The sequence below is a fragment of the Alexandromys fortis genome, unplaced genomic scaffold (assembly GCF_014885135.2).
Source record: "Alexandromys fortis isolate MF-2015 unplaced genomic scaffold, M_Fortis_MF-2015_v1.1 scaffold_44, whole genome shotgun sequence".
In the NCBI taxonomy this organism is placed as follows: Eukaryota; Metazoa; Chordata; class Mammalia; order Rodentia; family Cricetidae; genus Alexandromys; species Alexandromys fortis.
The window spans coordinates 2,642,179-2,661,642 of record NW_026067921.1 but is presented as its reverse complement, the minus strand read 5'-3'; the positions used below and the strand labels follow the sequence as shown (position 1 = coordinate 2,661,642).

At 51.2% G+C, this 19,464-nt stretch overlaps 1 protein-coding gene across 11 annotated transcripts in view; it reads left to right on the top strand.

Annotated features, from left to right (window-relative positions):
• Trak1 (trafficking kinesin protein 1) overlaps positions 1–19,464 on the top strand; it is a 115,755-nt gene that overhangs the window by 73,384 nt on the left and 22,907 nt on the right. For all 11 annotated transcript variants that reach the window (XM_050141716.1, XM_050141714.1, XM_050141713.1 and 8 more), the window contains 8 exons: positions 1,742–1,818; positions 9,929–10,045; positions 12,334–12,434; positions 13,160–13,268; positions 15,045–15,123; positions 15,864–15,994; positions 16,835–16,909; positions 17,537–17,674. In XM_050141716.1, the coding sequence (XP_049997673.1) occupies positions 1,768–1,818; positions 9,929–10,045; positions 12,334–12,434; positions 13,160–13,268; positions 15,045–15,123; positions 15,864–15,994; positions 16,835–16,909; positions 17,537–17,674 (801 nt within the window). In that variant the 5' untranslated portion in view covers positions 1,742–1,767. The remainder of the gene's footprint in view (positions 1–1,741; positions 1,819–9,928; positions 10,046–12,333; positions 12,435–13,159; positions 13,269–15,044; positions 15,124–15,863; positions 15,995–16,834; positions 16,910–17,536; positions 17,675–19,464) is intronic.

Here is a 19,464-nt window from a genome sequence, read left to right as displayed (position 1 = left end):
CCTGAATAATATTTAATAAATTTTCCTTACTAGTGTATCATTACTGTAGCTATTTTAGAATCATTTTCAAAGCACAAACAAGAGAATTGAACCTGTGATCTATTCAAATGTTGGCATTTTTGTGGTTGCTCTGCTTTTTTCCCTTTCTGTAAACTAGTGTGTGTGTGTGTGTGTGTGTGTGTGTATTTCATACAATCCTTGCTTAAAGCAAGCAGTGGCTTTTACTTGGGTAATTGGGCTCAGTCAGTGTCCCTGGTGCCCCCAGTGTGAATGGCGAGCCGTGGGACTGCCATGCTCTGGGCCTGTTCCTCTCTGTGGACCTCACAGCTGCCCAGGAGAAGCGGTGCTAATGGCAGGCACAACAGTCTTCACACAAGAGAGCACTTGCCGACTTGAACTCCTGACCTGCCCAGAGCAGTTGGAGCTGGACTCCGTGGACGGCACGTTAGACGGGTTTAACCCCGTTACACATCTCTCTGCCGTTTCCTTGCTGGGAAAGGGTCTGGAGCCAGGCAGTGTCTGCACCTCAGAAGGCGGAGGGATCTGCAGGGGGAAGGGCTGGCTGCGCTGAGAGGGTGAGGAAGACCTGGCTTCTGCTTCCGAGGTGCTGATGCCTCAGATTGAAAACCAGATTTCAGGCTCTTCTGGGCTAGGAAATCATTCCAGCAGATCAGGTTTCTCTGAGCTCAGCTCTAAGATCAGCTCTGCTTGCAGTGCTAAAATATTTAGAGACTACTCGATTCCAGTGACAGCTTCCCCAGCAAGGCTCCGGTGGAGGCTTTGGGTCCCAGGTGTCTCTCACGAGCTATCGCTGGATGTGGGTCATGATGAAAGCTTTCGCTCATAATAGAACTCTTCCCCAGGGTCTGTGTTACACACATCACATCCCATCAGTACGGAGTTGTGTGTGTGTGTATGCGTGCGTGCGTGTGTGTGGTGGGGTGCTTGTGGTGATAAGAGGTCAATTCCAGTGTCCTCCATCTCTTCAGCACAGGAATTACAAACTGATACCACTATGCCTGGATTCTTTTGTTTGGTTTTGTTTGTTGGTTTGTTTTTCACATGGGTTCTGGGGTTCTAACCCGGGCCCTTGTGTTTGCTACTTTATCAACCAAAAAACATCCAGTCTTGGGACACTTCTGTTTAACCCAAAGTGACACGTTCAAAAAAATTTCCCATTGGTCCTATATCCAAATGCAGTCACTTTGCCCATAGAGGAAAAGTCCAGGGCCTTCCTTGCTGTGCCCATGAGTCCCTTGCCACTGAGCTGAAGTGAACAACACTAGACACATTAGCAGACTAAAGCCGTCCTCCACCAGAAGGGGCCTGAGAGTTCCTGAGCAGCCTCTCATGCTGCAGTGAGCTGTCTGTGTGATGAAACTGTGCTCTGTGTCATGCATCCGTGTGCAGCAGCCATGGTGGTCATGTTTGTGGTACCCTCCTGCTGCTGGTACGGAAACTGCACAGCTGTAGAATCTAGGCCAGGCAGGACGAAGGCTGCATGTGTCCCCGTGAACTCATTGGCTTACGGCTGTTGTTGAGTAATTACATGGACGGCTGCGTTCTGAAAGTGGCTGCCGTTCATGCCTGTGTGGCCGGTGGCTCCTCAGGCCTTCTCATAGTTCACAGTTCAGGACAGTCTGGGTAGAACCTCTGGTGTCTGACACCCAGACACAGTTGAGGAGCCTTGGTCCCTGGACCGCCTATTGCTAACGCTCACTGCCCTTTCTGTTTCTTGCAGTTCTCTGCGCCGAAAGAGTTGGCCAGATGACTAAGACATACAATGACATAGATGCTGTCACGAGGCTTCTTGAGGAGGTGAGTGTCGGGGGAAGGGGAAGGATTCTCACGGGCTCCTTGTCTGTTTCAGGAAGAGTCTCCCATTGAGCCATTGCAGAATATAATCCAATGGTTTCGTTTTGTTATCTATTTTGAGACAGGCTTTCACTATGTAGCCCTGGCTGGCCTGGAACTTGCTGTGTAGTCCAAGCTGACCTAGAACTCATAGAGATCTACCTGCCTCTGCCTCCCATCGTGCCCGGTAGCTCTATCTTTTCACTAGTGACTATGTGCCTAGGCCTTTGCAGCTGTTGATTTTGGTAACATGTATTAGATTTGTTGAAATTATTCAAAAAGAGAATCTTGTGAAGCCAAGGCTGGCCTCACACTTGCTGTGTAGCTGAGGTTGGTCTTGAACCCCTTGTACTCTGACCTCTTAGCTGAGATTACAGGAATGTACCATCACGGCCCAGCTGGTACTTTAGTTTGGGTCGTCCAGCCTTCTGACATTGCCATACAGGTGTGTTAGCCCACATCCATAGCTATCCTGGAATGCGTAGTCACTCAGCAGGTTGCAGCTTAGATACCCCTTTTTAGATTTTCAATGTTATGAATTTATGACACAAAACAATGCCATTTAAGTACTCGTTGGATCACCCAGTTTCTGATCAGAGAAACCTAAACTGTGCTGGAGAGGAATAAGTCCTAACCTGTGGCTTCTGAATGTAGTTGGGCGGGTGGGGCAGCATGCAGTGTCCGTGTGGAAGCACAAAGCAGGCGTTGATGGCCGACTTTGGGAGGTCACTCTGGTCAGTCAGGCTGCACGCCCTCAAGAGACTGTGATGCTCTCAGTTGGTCTCAGTGTGATGTTCCATAAGGACACATGGCTTCACCCTGTGTATCGGTAGCCAGGGTGAACCAGGCTTCAGAAGTGTTGGGAATCCCCCCCCCCAAACCTGACAGAAACGGCTTGAGGGGGAGGGTCAAAGGCTGTAATTTGTGCTCAGTTTCAAGGAATTTCAGCGCAGCACGTCAGAGGAAGGTTTGGCTGAGAGGCTTCCCCTGTGGTAGCCAGAGCAGGAGATGGTTGTTCATGGGGGCTGGCTAGAACCTAGACCTAGATTACAACCTTCAAAAGCCAGCTCTTAGTGACCTGCTGCCTCCGGTCAGGCCCTGCCTCCTCAACTTTACACAGCCTCCAAAAACAGCAGCACTGGCTGGGGGGTATGTGTTCAAAACACAAGAGCTGTGGGGGGATCCGTTGTTCAGGTCGGACCCTAACGGTGCCCACCTTTCAACACTGGTCCTCACCATAGCCCTGACCTTCAGTGCACAGGGAGCTTGGGCCTTGTTTTTGGAATCTCAGTGACTCGGTCCCCTTTTCTTTAGCACCTCCCCAGGAAAAGGGGAGTATCTTGGGGGAGACCCAGAAGGCACCGTGACTGTTGCAGGCAGTGGCGGATGGGACTGAAACAGGCAGGTCCTGACATCACACTCCTGGTAGTATGGTGGGTTGGGGCTCCTGCAGTCCCCCCACTATCCACCCCTCGTGTCTGTCTCTCTCTTGCCTTGTTTCTTCCTTTAGTGATATTTCCACTTACCCTGGAACACGTCTGTTCTATTCTGAAGGAGACAAGAACCACTCAGCTCCACATAGGTGGCATCAGGGTTAAGACTATGGGACTGTCACTAGGGATGGCCTTTTGAGATGCCGCCGTCTGGTGGCTGGTGTGGGCCAGCGGCAGGCCCACTTGGCTGCACATCAGATTTGGAAATGGAATTGCTGACCCTTCCCTGTGTGATCCATTTCTCCAGCAAGGTCATTGTGGGAGACATGTTTCTGACATCCGCCCCTAGCCCCAGGTCTTTGCAGCCGCCAGATCTTTGGGGGGATTCTCCATCTATACCCTCATCTCTATTCTGGATCTTGGTGGGGTTGCCCTCACCCTGTTCTGTTGTCCTCCTGCTGTTGCCTCCTCCTCCTCCTCCTCCTCCTCCTCCTCCTCCTCCTCCTCCTCCTCCTCCTCCTTCTTCTTCTTCCTCCTCCTCCTCCCCCTCCTCCTCCTACTCCTCCTTCTTCATCTTCCCAATCCAAATTCCCACTTCCTCCCTTCCTCCCACTCCACCCCCACTACCTCCACACATTCTCCCTCCACCCCCCTCCAGTCTTAAGAGAGGGCAAGGCACCCTACCCTGTGGGAAGTCCAAGGCCCTTCCCACTATATCCAGGTTGAGCAAGGTATACATCCAAAGAGAATAGGATCCCAAAAGGCCAGTACATGCAGTAGAGACAAATCCCAGTGCCATTGTCATTGGCCCCTCACTCTGCCCTGACTGTCAACCACATTCAGAGGGACTAGTTTTGATCCCATGTTCGTTCATTCCCAGTCCAGCTGGAGTTGGTGAGCTCCCATTAGCTCAGGCACATTGTCTTAGTGGGTGAACCAACCCCTCATGGTCTTGACTTCCCTGCTCATACTCTCCCTCCTTCTGCTCTTCAACGGGACCTTGGGAGCTCAGTCCAGTGCTCTGATGTGGGTCTTTGTCTCTGTTTCCATCTGTTGTTGGACAAAGGTTCTATGGTGATGTTTAAGATAATCATAAGTCTGACTACAGGGCAAGGCCAGTTCAGGGACCCTCTCTATTGCTCATCCTTGTGGATTCCTGGGAGTTTTTCTAGAGTCAGGTTTCTTGCTAACCCCAAAATGGCTTCCTCAATCAAGATATCTCTTTCCTTGCTCTCATATCTGTCCTTCCTCCATCTCAACTATCCCATTCCCTCAAGCTCTCCCCAACCCTCCCCTTCTCCCTTCCTCTTCCCCTTTTACCCTCCTACCCCTGCCCCCATGCTCCCAAATTTTGTCAGGTGATCTTGTGTGCTTCCAATTTCCAGGTGGATCTATATATGTTTTTCTTTGGGTTCACCTTATTACTTAGCTTTTCTAGGATCACGAACTATAGGCTCAATGTCCTTTGTTTATGGCTAGAATCCACTTATGAGTGAGTACATGCCATATTCATATTTTTGGGTCTGGGTTATCTCACTCAGGATAGTGTTTTCTATTTCCATCCATTTGCATGCAAACTTCAAGATGTCATTGCTTTTTACCACTGAATAGTACTCTAATGTGTAGATATGCCACACCTTCTTTATCCATTCTTCCACTGAGGGGCATCTAGGTTGTCTCCAGGTTCTGGCTATTACAAATAAAGCTGCTATGAACATATGTTTTTGTAGTATGATTGGACATCTTTTGGGTGTATTCCCAAGAGTGGTATTGCTGGGTCCTGAGGTAGGTTGACTCCCAATTTTCTGAGAAACCACCACACTGATTTCCAAAGTGGTTGCACAAGTTTGCATTCCCACCAGCAGTGGATGAGTATACCCCTTACTCCACAACCTCTCCAGATATCATTAGTGTTTTTGATTTTAGCCATTCTGATAGGTGTAAGATGGTATCTCAAAGTTGTTTTGATTTGCATTTTCCTGATAGCTAAGGATGTTGAACATGTCCTTAAGTATCTTTTGTCCATTTGAAATTCTTCTGTTAAGAATTCTCCATTTAGTTCAGTACCCCATTTTTTAATTGGATTATTTAGAATTTTAATGTCTAATTTCTTGAGTTCTTTATATATTCTGGAGGTCAGTCCTTTGGTTGATGTGGGGTTGGTGAAGAACTTCTTCCAGACAGTAGATGCTGTTAGAGTGGAGGGACCGGCCCTGAGATCCCAAAGGCTTTCCACCCCCGCTCACAACCACTCCCTCCCGGATGGGACTCAGCTTCTTTGCCTGTTGTCTTTGCTATTCTTAAGTCTCTGGTAATACCGCCTGTTGATTGTTAGGAGGACATTTCCACTTTCAGAGTCACCTGGGCCCTGCTGCCCTGGGCATCTATAGCCCAGAGATGCGGTACATCCTTGGCTGTGGTGCATCTGAGGTCTCACTGTGAGGTATTCCTTGGGGTACTACCCTTCTCTCTGCTGTGACAGCCAAAGGCCACTTCCAGACCTGGGTATCTTGTCCTTTGTGCAGAGGCCCTGTGTGAAGATCTCTCTTTTAGGCCAGGCTTGGTAGTGCAGGCCTGTGATCTCAGCACTGGGAAGGCCCAGGTAGAGGAGGGTAAGGAGTTCAAGGTCATCCTCAGTTAGCAGTGAGTTTGAGGCTAGCCTGGGCTACAGGAAACTGTCTCAAGCAAATTTTCTTTAAAAGAATTTACTTTTCCCTGGTTAATTTTCTGACTAAGCATGGTTGTATGAAATATGAGCCCTCCTTTTTAGAAGTATTTGGATTGGAGGGAAGAATGTCATATCTCATTGGAGCAGTTTCTCCTCTTGGCTCTCAGTAGTGCCTTCCTGCTTTATTTTTGATGGTCATTCGCGTCTGCACCTCTGTGTTTTATAAATAGCAACTTCCCCCTTTGTCCTTGCTCCTGATGAGACATCACAGGGAAGTCCCTGCCTGCCTCTGGACCTGGGCGTCTTGGAGTCTGACTGCCACCGCCGGTCATGTGACCGTCACCCCAGGCTGTTCCTGCTGGGCCGTGTGCCTCTGTTCAGGAATGCTGCTTTGCACACCTGACCTGCCGTTTGCAGGGTACACAGGGTTTGCCCAGGCTGTACAGGCAGCTGCAAGCTGTGTGTCTGTCTGTGTCTGTGTTTCTGTGTGGGTCTCTGTGTGTCTGTGTGTGTATGTGTGAGTTGGGGAGGCTCCTTACTGGAAGGAGATTCTAAAGCTTGTCCTGACTGGCTGTATTAGGAATGTCCCAGAATCTGTCTCTGCCCCAGGAGTAGCACGCTTTCCAGTGGCCGTAGTTTTTCTTTTTATCCTAAAACTGGTGAATGGAATGAGTCACTGCAAAGCGTGGGAGTCGGCTAAGCCTGCAGGAAGAGTGCCAGCCAGCCGGTGTGTGGTGCTAACCAGCGCCAGGGTCAGGTTGTGGGCTTTCAAGCTACCTTGATTCATTTCTCGGAGAATAAAGAACTAGATTTTGACTGGCTTGTTCCAGGGCCCGAGTTAGCTATTTATAGAATCCAGTTGTCACCGAGGTTAAAGTCGAGCTCTTTTCCTGGCTGTTTTTTTTAAATTTTGGAACTAAATGTTTAGGAAGTGACTCGTTCCCCCCCCCTTCACACACACACCGCTACACGCCCATGCACACACTCTCACACACTCACCCCTGCACACACATGTATGCAAATACTCGTACCTGTGATTCTCACAAGAAGCCTAAGTAGCCTGTTGCCTGGGTAAACCTAGGCAGAGCCAGGTGTGGCTGTGTGTGGGGAGGGATCGGGAATTCAAGGCCAGCCTTGGCTGAACACCCAGACCCTGTCTCTAAACAATAACAGACACCCAAAGACAAGCTAGACAAGAAGACTGGAGATGGACAGCAGCTTCGGGTGTTCCTGTCACCCAGGTGCAGATGATGTGCCCTGGGTAATTACTATACAGATTAGATTTCCAGAGTAGGCCTGTGATGGCTGCTCTCAGCAGGGCCGAGAGCAAGAGGACAGAGGCCCTTGGGTGTGAGGTGTGGTCAGTGGGGCAAAGGCTTCCTGTGTGAGCTCACTGCCCTCTTGTTCTCTGGCCTCATCTCTCCTAGGCGCCAGCCTTCTCTGTCCCTTGGGAAGCCTTGTTCTTCGTGTCCTCCAGTGCTCCTTGCATTTCTGCCTTCCGTGCTCCCTGCCCCACTGCCTGCCGTGCTCCCTGCCCCACTGCCTGCCGTGCTCCCTGCCCCACTGTCTGTAGTGCTCCCTGCCCCACTGCCTGCCGTGCTCCTTTCATTGAGGATTCACATCTGTGCTTGTAGGAAGTTAGCAGCTTGGGTGGGGCGATGGCGATGAGGAATGGGGTCACGAAGAGAGTATAAGGAGTTCTCTGTGCCCGCTGACCTTTCCGTCTGGACCGGGCAGTTGTCCTATCAGAGAATTTAGCAGGCCTGAGTTGGATTTAGGGAGGCCACACTTCTGCGGAGAAGTGGACATCATGACTGCGGTTTTAGCTGCCAGTAAGAGGGCCGGAACCTTTCTGATTTGTGCTACTCTCGAGTCTGCCTCTGAGGACTGAGCTCTGGGCTGAGCCTGGGTCTCACATTCTCCATGTCCTTCCCTCAGCCAAGCGAAGCTCTGAGTCTGAGAGGTGACAGGGAGTGAGGAATCCCCTGTGGCAGGGCTGAGCTTCCCTAATTGTCTGGGCTGTCGCTGTGTCCCTTGGCCACGAGGAAGCCAGGTAGGAGAACATACAGGGCATTTGTGGCTGAGCTTCCATACACGGACGACCAAAGCCTGAGCATGAAATGACACCTGAACTATGTGGGAGTTGATATTTTTATTTTTGAGCTGTTGTTTTTCATTTAAAGCAATGTAAGAAGTCGGTTTGAACACTCTGTTTTCAGTGAGAGGCTTACTTAGAGTCCATCGGAGTCCCAGAGGAGCAGGTTGCACTAGTCCCCTCTCCTCTAACTGGGGCCTGCTCTTCTCAAAACAGAGGTAGAAAGTTAACAAATAACCCCCTTCATGATGAGCCTTTTTGATTTTCTTTAATTTTTTTAAAAAGGCTTATTTTTATGTGTATGTGTGTTGTGCCTGTCGGTGCACTGTGCCTGGTGCCCACAGAGGCCAGAAGAGAGCGTCGGATTCCCTGGGACAGGAGTTCCAAAAGGTGTGGGCAGCCATGTGAGTGCAGGGACCCGAACCCGGATCTTTTGGAAGAGAAGTCGGTGCTCTTAATACATTCTGCTACGTGACTGAGCCCGTGGTCAGAAAAGGGGGGGGTACATCTCAAACTCCAAATTGTTCATTGCATAAGGCTAGGTGACCCAGACCAATGAGTTGGGGAATTTGCAAAAAAGTCCCAGCTTATGGGAGGAGAGGACAGGAATTTCTCATGACCCAGAACTGTAAAAATGATTTGCACTGAATCAGCACACCGTCCATGTTCGCCTTGCTCCACGCTGGATCCCTGTCTGTATAATGGTGTGCGAGAAACTGATCCATTTTCTCTATTATCTCTTGAACCTTTATTATCTTATTTCCAATGAACAGGACATCAATCGCAATTACTTTAGTGATTTCTCAGCTCACCCGTGGTTATGTAGTCTGAGGTTTGAACAAAACTATAGTGCCCCTGATTTTGGAGAAAACAAACATTCAGGCCACGAGGGTAGTGAGAGCCTTGTGTGGCATCAGAGTCCCCAACAGTCGTTGCTCCAGGCTGCCACCTCTGTGCTTCCATTTCCTAGAGCAAATGACAGGTCTAGACTGTGAAGTGTGGTCTCCTAAAAGGCTTTTGTCCCACCAGCCTCCCGTCGACCGCATGCAGGTGAATCTCATGGAGATGGATTTGGAGTTGGCATCCGTCCCCTACCTGGGACATCTCTCTTCGCACAGAGGCAGTCATGTCTTTGTATGGGCTGCTCCGTCTGACTTTTGTCACGGTTGAGCTAGCAAAACATCTTGTTTGTAAACCAGCGGCTACAATTTCTCTGTACTTTGAAAATTCTTTTCTAAAAATAAAGTTAAATAAAATTTAAATAAGAAAGTGAAACAAGCAAAACAAATGCAATTGCTTCTGAGTTACTTTACACATTTTCATTTCATGGGTCAGAGTGGAGACCGCCTGATGAGAGCTAAAGAGGCCTGCCTTCCCGTGTCAGCCCTTCGCTCTATTCAGGGCCATTCACCCACCCATCCACCCACCCATCCATCCACCTGCCCATCCATCCACCTGCCCATCCATCCACCTGCCCATCCATCCATCCATCCATCCATCCATCCACCCACCCACCCACCCACCCACCCACCCATCCACCCATCCATCCACCCTCCCATCCATCCATCCATCCAGCCATCCAGCCATCCAGCCATCCAGCCATCCATCCAGCCATCCATCTGAGTCAGTGTGCTGGCTCTCAAGTGGGGGAAGTGTTATCAGTGACTAAACAAATAATTTTTCCTTCCTTGTCTTTGGTTTTCATCAACTCTCCCTGTACATGTACGACCGAGGTCATATTGATTAGGCACCAAATACCTGGATGCAGAGTTGTCCATTATCCCACAGTTTTGGGGTACACCCATCTGACACTGAGCCCTGTTGGCTCCTCCAGGATGCATAGGGTTAAGTCCCCATTCTCCCTCTTGTCCATCACAGAAAGAGCGGGATTTGGAGTTGGCCGCGCGGATCGGCCAGTCATTGTTGAAGAAGAACAAGACCCTAACTGAGAGGAACGAACTCCTGGAAGAGCAGGTGGAACACATCCGGGAGGAGGTGAGGACCCCAGCCTGGGAGTTGTCGGGAGGGGGTGGGAGCATATGTGCAGGCACAGGAATGGCGTAGTCCTCAGAGAGCCCGGACTCTTAAGTGTAAGAAGCACACACAGCCCATAGAGCAAGCAGGCAAGGAGCCAGGCAAGGAGCCAGTGGCCCTTAACACTATTCACTCCTTACATCGATAGAACTGTGTAAGTGTGAGAGAACAGTGCACACCACAGCCTGCGGTTTCCATTGCACAAGCTCACTGTATTCATCTTAACTCATGGCTGTCAGGGAAGAGGGGACAGATTGTCTCGGCATCTCGAAAGGGAACCAGCAGTCATGAGGTGTAGCACGATTAAGAAAAACCCAGAGATAGACTTTGGGGTTCAGCCTGAAGATCAGAAAAGCAAAACAGCCAGTCATTGGCTCTTACCTCTACCTCAGTCTGAAATGGCGATCCTGCCTCCAGGAATCTCAGAATGAGACTGTGTCTAAGGGCTGTCTTCTCCCATCTTACAATCCTCTCTAGGGCTGGGATAAAAGTTGTGCACCACTACCACCCAGTTTCTATGGCAACTAGTGTGGCTACTGGGATTAAAGGTGTGTGTCACCACTGCCTGGTCTGTAAGACTGATCAGTGGGGCTGTTTTACTCTCTGAACTTCAGGCAAGCTTTATTTATTGAAATACAAATGAAATATCACTACAAGGAGGAAGGATGCTCCTTTCCTGGAGTGAGGTATAGACTGCGTGGAGACTATTAGAGTCAGATGGAGTTGAAGGAACGGGTTCGGGGCTTAGAGCCCAGCATCCTCTGTGGCTCCTTTCCCCTCAGCCCGTTTTCCTGAGGACTCTTCCTCCTCACCCTTTCTCACTGTCCCTCAGTAACTTTCTCGGTGGGAAAGGGTGCTTTTCCTTGACCCTACGGTGTAGTCAGTCTTTTTCTTTTTCTCATTAAAGCCATCCCTAGATTTAGTTTAATGTTTTAAGTCAACCTGTAAGAAAGGGTCTCGTCTCCAGCCTGCTGTCTGAGATGGGGTAAACTGGAAGGCTGTAGTATTGGGATGGTAAACTGGAAGGCTGTAGTATTGGGATGGTAAACTGGAAGGCTGTAGTACTGAGATGGTAAACTGGAACGCTGTAGTACTGAGATGGTAAACTGGAAGGCTGTAGTATTGGGATGGTAAACTGGAAGGCTGTGGTACTAGGAAATGAAGGTATTCTTGCCTTCTCTGGCCCAGGAGAATGGCTTCAGTTAGGGAGAAAGCACACGGGCTAGGATGTCCTTCTGCGCAGAGGGACACACCACCTAGGATTCGCCGACTGGCCTCCTTCCATGGCCATCTGTGTGAGACCCCCTCGGCCTACATGAAGGATGTCCCACCCTGTAGGATGCAGATGCCCTGCTTCCTGGGAGAAACTCTGAATGGGAAAAGTCTGGGGCCATGCTTCTCTTTGGAGAATTATTGAGTAATCCCTTACACAGTATATAATCCAAGTAGATCCTCCAAGAAGACAGAGTCCACTCACTCCCTGTGTGGTGTAGGAAAGCTGGACCAAGCCCCAAGCCACATCAGAAAACAGAGTTCCCATTCTTCTTCACGGCCCTGGTCCTGTGCTTATCAGTATTGGGTGCTGGACGGGCAGATGAGAAGTTTCACAGTATCCACTGCATATCTGAAAACCTTGAGCCCGCATCAGCAACATTTGCAAAGCCCCCCCCCGCCCCCCCCCACAGCAGTCAGCATCTTGGCTTTCCTCCTGGCTCATTGTTTCCTCGCACACCCCAAGTTTCTGCCCGGTAACCATTGTGTTCAGAGTAGTGCCTGACCAGCTTGGACAGGGACACTGTGAGGTGTGTGGTCACACGGAGGAGTTGTGGTTTACTAAGTGGCAGCCCACCTGGAGTGGGCATGTGCTCAGATCTGCTCTGAGAGGGCATCTGACAAAGCCAATGGCCTCTCTTGTTTGTATTTTGGCTCATTGTTCTGACCACTTGCCCAGCTGGTCATCTGGCCACTTCCAAAGCCAATAGACAGTCTCACCCCCACCCCGGTGATTATTCCAGAAACTTCTGCTCTTCTATCTGCTCTTCTAAATAAATATGGTGAACATAGTTTTCCACCTAGATGTCCACCCAGATGTCCACCTAGACGGCATTGATTAGGTTTTTGTTAATTGGGGTCAGACTCAATGCCTTGAAATTTCAAGCAGCGAATCAGTCCCCATGTGGGGGTCTGAGCACAGAGGGGACATTGCCACCTTCCAGAAAGCTCCAGCCTGCTCTTTGCTGTCCTCATAGGTGTCTCAGCTCCGACATGAGCTGTCAATGAAGGATGAGCTGCTTCAGTTCTACACCAGCGCGGCCGAGGAGAGCGAGCCCGAGTCCGTCTGCTCCACCCCGTAAGTCACCGGCGCGGTCCCTGGAGCCCAGGGGCAGATGTCCGTGGAGGCCTCTAGGCAGGGTAACCAGCAGCTTGGCTTCCCCTCCGAAGGCCTCAGATGCAGCCTTCTCACGCTTCAGTAGGAGTCGCAGGGCAGAGAGCTCTGTCTCCTTACAGGCTCCAGTGCTGGCTTGTCAGAGCAGCCATGTGCCCGGCACATTCATGGGAACAGGGCGGGCTAACACACAGATCCCGGAGCCTCCAGTCCTTGGGACAGAAAGCCTGGGTGCTTCTCTGAGAGTTGGCAGACTTTGGGGTCCCAGCTCTGTTGTGACTCAGAGGCCATGTTACTTCACCCTGTCTTCACTGCAGAATGGAGCTGTTAAGAACTCTCAGGTCTCAGGGTTATGACCCCGAGTTTACACATGTGTCCTACACAGAGCGCTTGCTTTTGGATTTAATTAATTTATCTGTACATCCGGGGATGACATAGACCATGACTTACGGCTTGCGTGTGGAGCTTCAGGATTTTCTCCTTCGGCCATGTTGGTCTTGGCCCTGGGCATTGAACCATCTCATCATTCCGTAAAACATCCCTTGTGACTCTGTGCATCTTAAGAGTTACACGAACTCTCGGAATTGCATTGGTTAAATGAAGCCAACCCCCTCTACCCCACCGAGCTCCTACACCTTTGGGGTACCCCTTCCTGGTCTCCTCCCTGACAGAGTGCGCTCTTCTCCCAGACTGAAGAGGAACGAGTCATCCTCCTCTGTCCAGAACTACTTCCACCTGGACTCCCTTCAGAAGAAGCTGAAGGACCTCGAAGAGGAGAACGTTGTACTTCGATCTGAGGTGACACGCACCCCCTGCTGTTGCCCCCTTGGAAGGGTGGGGTGTCTCCCTAGCAGCAGATGTTGCGGTGGTAGTACCATCTGCACAACGTCCATCTGCGGAACTCCGGCCTGAGCTTGTCCTCCCCAGCCAGGGTGTCCTGAGGCAGGCTGGGCCGTGTCCTCCCCAGCCAGGGTGTCCTGAGGCAGGCTCGGCCGTGTCCTCCCCAGCCAGGGTGTCCTGAGGCAGGCTAGGCCGTGTGTGGGTGTTGCTTCTGGACTGGGTGAAGACTGAGGAGTACAGGCCTTTCCCCATGGTGTCCCCAGGCTTCCATAGTAGAACCTGAGCAAGGGCCTGAAGGCTGGACTGACGCCAGCTATTATATTACGAGGTCCATATTTGCTCCAGGAAGACCACGTACCAGAACGTGGAGACGGGGTTTTACATTGAGAAAGGCTGAGCCAAGGCGGCCTGGGAACTTGGGCTTCTGAGTCTTTCCTGTAAGGAGAGGAAGGAGATGTGCCAGGCACCGTCCGTGTTGCTGCTGCTGCTACTGTGGTTTTGTTGTGAATGCGGTTAGTCTTCACAGCAAGGCCAGGAGCTGGTTACGCTGAATCCTGTTTGCACCAGGCTGCAGGGCGTTTGAAGATGTCAGGGTTAATGATGACAAAGGCCAGATTTGTGCCCTCGGCTCGAAGATTAGCCTTTTCTCCTCTAAAACCTCTGAGGAGACCAGATCTGCTTTCTGTCTTACTTAGCATTGGGCTCGTCTGTAGGCAAGAGAGTACACCACCCTGTCCGCCAGGCCCTGGTCTGTCAGGTTGGAACTGTGAGCCTCCCTAAACTGGCTCCAGACTCCCCAGTGCCCCTCCGGAGGGGCAGGCCATCTCACACTGGAAAGAATTCCCCATCTGGACCTTACAAGGAACTCTTGCATGACCTGGCCCTGTAGACCCCACACACCTGCCAGCCCTTCATTTATTACAAATGGGAACTGCGAGGCAGGACAACCAATGAGGTCACCCCGGTTTAGTCTGCTAGCCCGTGGCTCTGAATGCTGAGCCCATGCCTTTCAGCTGCAGGCTCCTGGCATCTAGCCCAGGGGACTGCCCCAGTCCAAGGCACCCAGCCCCTCCCTCTCAAGAGCTAGCTGAAGGACTCTGATCCAGGTGTGGATTCCCAGTGGCCCATGTCTGCCCACAGAATTTTCATGTCTGCCTGTGGCCCTAGCCCTTGGAGCCACCTGTCATTAACTCCTTCGCCGAGCATTTCCATAGCCGGCTAGACCATTGTCTTCCCTTGTTTTCAGCAGGAGCAAACTATCTAGTATGAATAGCTAGCTATGTGCTGTGTGTGTGTGTGTGTGTGTGTGTGTGTGTGTGTGTCTCACATTTGTTTTGAGACAGGGTCTCACTGTGTAGCTCTGACTGTCCTGCTGAACACACACAAGCAAACAGCAAACAGACCAACACGCTTTGGCCTTGCAGAGGAGCACTTGTGCTCACGTCTCTGTGCAGCACCCTCTGGTGGCCTTGCCGGGGAGCGCTTGTGCTCACATCTCTGTGCAGCGCCCTCTGGTGGTTCGTAGCCTTCAGGTCTCTCCTTTGGGAACATCCCATGACCTCGGCAGAGATTGCAGATGAGGTGTCTGTCCTGGACTGGCAATGGTGGCAGGTGCAGAGACATTGAAGGGGAGCATCCCAGTAACTGGGCTTGCCCAGCTCTGTGCATGGCCCCGGTCCACTTGCCAGTCCTGATTGTGTGAACACTGTTCCCTGACTGAGCCTCCTTCCACAGGCCTGTCAGCTGAAGACAGAGACCATCACCTATGAGGAGAAGGAACAGCAGCTGGTGAATGACTGCGTGAAGGAGCTGAGTATGTCTGCCCCCACCACCTCTCTCCTCTTCTCAGATGCTCCCATCCCCGTCCCCACCAGCCCACAGCTCAGGGGCTTTTTTCTGAAAGCAGGAGGCCTCTGCCAGACTGTGTGGCAAGCTTTGCCCCATTTGTGAATTGAGAGCCATGTTCACAATGAAGAGGATATTTAATTTTAATGTGAACTTTGTATTGGAATATTGGAATTATTGATGCTCGGGTTAGGCCCAAATCAGTGGTTTGATTTGGAAAAAGGAAGGGCAGAGTTCTCAGCTTTGCTATTCAAATCAGTGATGTTCCCCATCCCTCTGATGTAAGTTTCCAGGTAAGCTGAGAGAAAGGGCATTTCAGTGAAATGAAACACAGTCCACATTCACGTATAGTAAAATGGGCTTCTGCGCCCCACAGAGTGTCTGTCATGGTGTGGATCTGTTCATGGTGGAATGTTGGAATTCAGCCAAGTGCAGTGGGTGCCACTTCCAGCTCCCTTCCTGGGGCCGGCCTGACCTGCTTTGGGGACAGCCTTCATCATTAGAGTCAGCCATTCTAGGAGGGACGGCCCACGTGAAGGCTGGGCCCTTCTCTTTGTAGCCCGAAGGAGCCACATCACCACTTGGAAAGATGCCCACTGTGACTCCCTTCACGCCCGTCTCCACTCCTCCCCGTTAAGAGCGTGTTCACTCTCTGCTCTGGGTGTGCGTTTCCAACACAGCCACACGCTTGTCATTCCTTTGTCACAGGGGACGCCAACGTCCAGATTGCAAGCATCTCAGAGGAGCTGGCCAAGAAGACGGAAGATGCCGCTCGCCAGCAGGAGGAGATCACACACCTGCTGTCGCAGATCGTGGACCTACAGAAGAAGGCAAAAGCTGTAAGGCTTCTGTGTCCCTGGCTGCACGACAGTGGCCAGGCTGAGATGCCGCTGGTGGCTACTGGAGAGGGTGGTTCCCTACTTGAGCCCCGCCTGCAGTTCTTCTGGCTTACTGCGCTCAGGAGCCGATCCCACTGCCGCGAATCAGCAGAGGCCTTCTGATCTGTAAATTAGTGGCCGACATAAAGCAGTGCTATCCATATGGAGTCTTGGGCTCTATCCTACAAACTGTGGCGCACGCTGATGGTTTTACTCCTCCCATCAGATGTAGTCCGTGGGAGAACGGTGTGCCCGCCTGATTGATTGGTTTCCTGTATGGAGCTTTGATTGGAAGGAGGAGAGGAAATACCGCTGATGAGGAGAGAAAGAAGAAAACACAGAAAGGGGAGGGGAGAGGACCAGCCCCAGAGAGCGGCCATGCTCTGGAGTTGGGGGTTGGGCCATGGAGAATAGATCAGCAAAGAAGAAAGATTTTGCCTTCAAAGTTACATGAAAGGGGACCTGCTGCCAAGCTGACGGCCTGAGTTCCATCTCCAGAGAACCAACCCACATAAGTTGTCCCCTGACCTCCACACTGTAGGCAGACACACACACACGTATGTGTACGTGCACCCCCCCCCCCCAATGAAAACATTTTATAAGGAGTGTCTTTTTAAATCATATGAAAGGTGATGTTCTGCTCCAGGATCAGGTGCACACTCCTCTGTGGACAGGTGCCGAACTCTCACAGACAGGGCTGTTGGGACAGGTAATCAGGTGGCGGAACTGTTGACAGGTAACCAGAGGGGAGAGCTGGGCTCCCCCGCGTGTCTTACCAGGACTTGCCTTTACCATGTTTAGTGTGCGGTGGAGAATGAGGAGCTCGTCCAGCACCTAGGCGCTGCCAAGGATGCCCAGCGGCAACTCACAGCAGAGGTAGGTGCCCCGCCCCCATGCTCTAGGGCCTCGGGTTCCAGGGAAGGCATAGTCATTGCCCACAACAGGCCTACGCCATTCCCCTCAAAGCAAACATTTTAATGTCAAATCAGCATGGTACTGTTTTACCTGGGTTCTGTGCCTACTGCCTCTTGTGGGTCTTATAAGCCAAGGAGGCTGGATTCAGTGCCAGCTCAGGGCTTGGCATATTCTAATTCCTGACAGACACCAAGTAGGTGAACAAAAGAACCACAGACACGTGTGAAGAGCTGTTCAAAAATAAGTCTTGAATGTGGGCATTGTGGTACATGCCTGCAATCCCAGTCCATGAGTGGTTGAGGCAGGAGGATTGCTATGAGTTTAGGCCAGCATAGGCTACACAGAAAGCCCCTGTATCAAACAGAAGTGAAAGATGCAGTCAGAAACTAGGGTGACCGGTTTGCCCTTTTCCAGCTAGTGTCTGTCCGCTTGCCCACCGTGAGACCTAGAAACCTTCCCCACGTGGAAGGCCAGGCCAGCCTTGTGGGTCCAGCCTGCTTTGCCGTGGTTCCATGAGGTGCCGGTTAGATGGTTGTGGGACTGGGGGTGTGTCACACCGGGGTGCTCACCCTCTGCCTTCTCCTGCAGTTGCGGGAGCTGGAGGACAAGTACGCAGAGTGCATGGAGATGCTTCACGAGGCACAGGAGGAGCTGAAGAACCTGCGGAACAAGACGATGCCCAACACCACGTCCCGGCGCTACCACTCACTGGGCCTGTTCCCCATGGTAAGTGGGTTCTCCCGTGCCCCTCTGTCCCCTAGACGATTGCCGGGGCTTCATGTCCCTTGCTGACCACTGGGCATGCGGCTTTCCTGTTTGGAGCTGGGCCTGCCCAGCTGGAAGCTTCCTAATTTGGCCCTTCATCGTCTGTTCTGTCTACTCCTGCTGTTAAGGGATAATTTCCCTAATTCCCTAGGACTGACCCTTGATAATTTTACGGGGAATTTGGTTTAGTTAGATGGTACTATGGCTGCTATTTCTGTGTGTATTGTTGTGCCCTGAAGCCCCTTCTTCATGTCTCAAAGAGCATGCACTTTTCCTGGTCTTTGTGTGTGGATTAACCCTTTCTTATTTCTTTAGTTCTGACTTGCTCAACTTCAGGGCTTCGAAGGGAGCATGAAAGAGAAAGGGGCCTCCAGTTAGACCTCCCCGTGGACACTTGGCCACTCGAGGGTTGAGCCTCTGAGCCAGTTGTTTCCCTGTGACATCTGCTTGCAAGGAAGCAAGCTTGCCCATTCTGTCTGTAGCAGACCGTAGCGTCTGGAAGGTGGGACCACGCATTAGCTGCGCCCCACAGTACTATGCGTGTTTGCGCATGGCTGTGTAGAACTGTATCACTCAGCAGGGACCGCATGGGGGGTGACAGACAGATGGCTCAAGAACAGGCCTCCGAGAGCTCCTGTATATTCAGGCTTTGTTCCAGTAGCCTGGCAGAAAAACAAAATCTCTCTTAGGCGAGAAGAGTTGTGTTTTTTTTTTTAATTTTAAAATATTTATTGTCATCATGGTTGTGGGTGATGGTGGGAGAGGGCACATAGTATATGGTTTGTGTGTGGAGGTCAAAGGGTAACTCTGGAGTGAGTTCTCTTCTTCCACCTTGACACGGGCCCCAGGGGTTAACCCTAGCTTAGCCATCTCTGCCGAGAGAGGATTTAGGGAGGAAGCTCTTGCTGCGATACTTGCCTGGGAAGCCTGTTTCTGTTTACCCCAGACAGAGAGGGCAGGCACAGCTCAGAGGGACAGTTCTGCCAAGTCCAGCTCAGAGAACCGAGGGTTTTACTGGGTAACTCAGTGGAGCATGACTGAGGGCTTAAAGCTGTCTTGCAAAACCAGGGCTGGGGAGATGGCTCAGCATGTAAAACACTGACTGTGCAAGCCTGCTCAACTGAAACCACATGAAAACAGGACCTGGTGGTATACTCTGTAATTCTGAATTCGTTGTTATGAGATGGGAGGTGGAGAGGGGGTAATTGGCTAGATGCTTGCAGGCCCGCAGTACACTGAGAAGTGGCAGGAATAAGAAGGACCCCCATCTCAAGGCAGAAGGGAAGAACTCACCCCCAAAAGTTGTCTTTTGACCTCAGCGAGTATACCGTGGCACCTGAGTATGCCATGGCTCAGAAGAGAAAATTAAACCAGCTCGAGGAAAGCTGAACGGCGCACACGTGCCTCCGCTTTGTCCGGAAGGAGCCTCGGCTTCCATGTTTGCAGAAATCCTTTGCATGCCTCCTCTGGGGCTCTTGGCAAGCCCAGGCGTTGAGGGTGTTTGTTTTGAATGGTGCGGTGCATGCATTAAAGGCGGTTAAAGCTGTCTAAAGGTCACAGCTCGCCTGTGTGCCTGTGAGTCTGGAGCTGAGCTCCCAGATCTGCCTCTTGCTCTCTGCCATTCCAACGGTCACTAGGAAGTTTCACTAAGCAACGACTCTTTTGCCTTGTGGTGGGAGTTTTTCATCTGTAATCCACGGATAGAATCTGGGGACCCATGAACATTGTTGGGGGAACTATGCCTTCTGTTT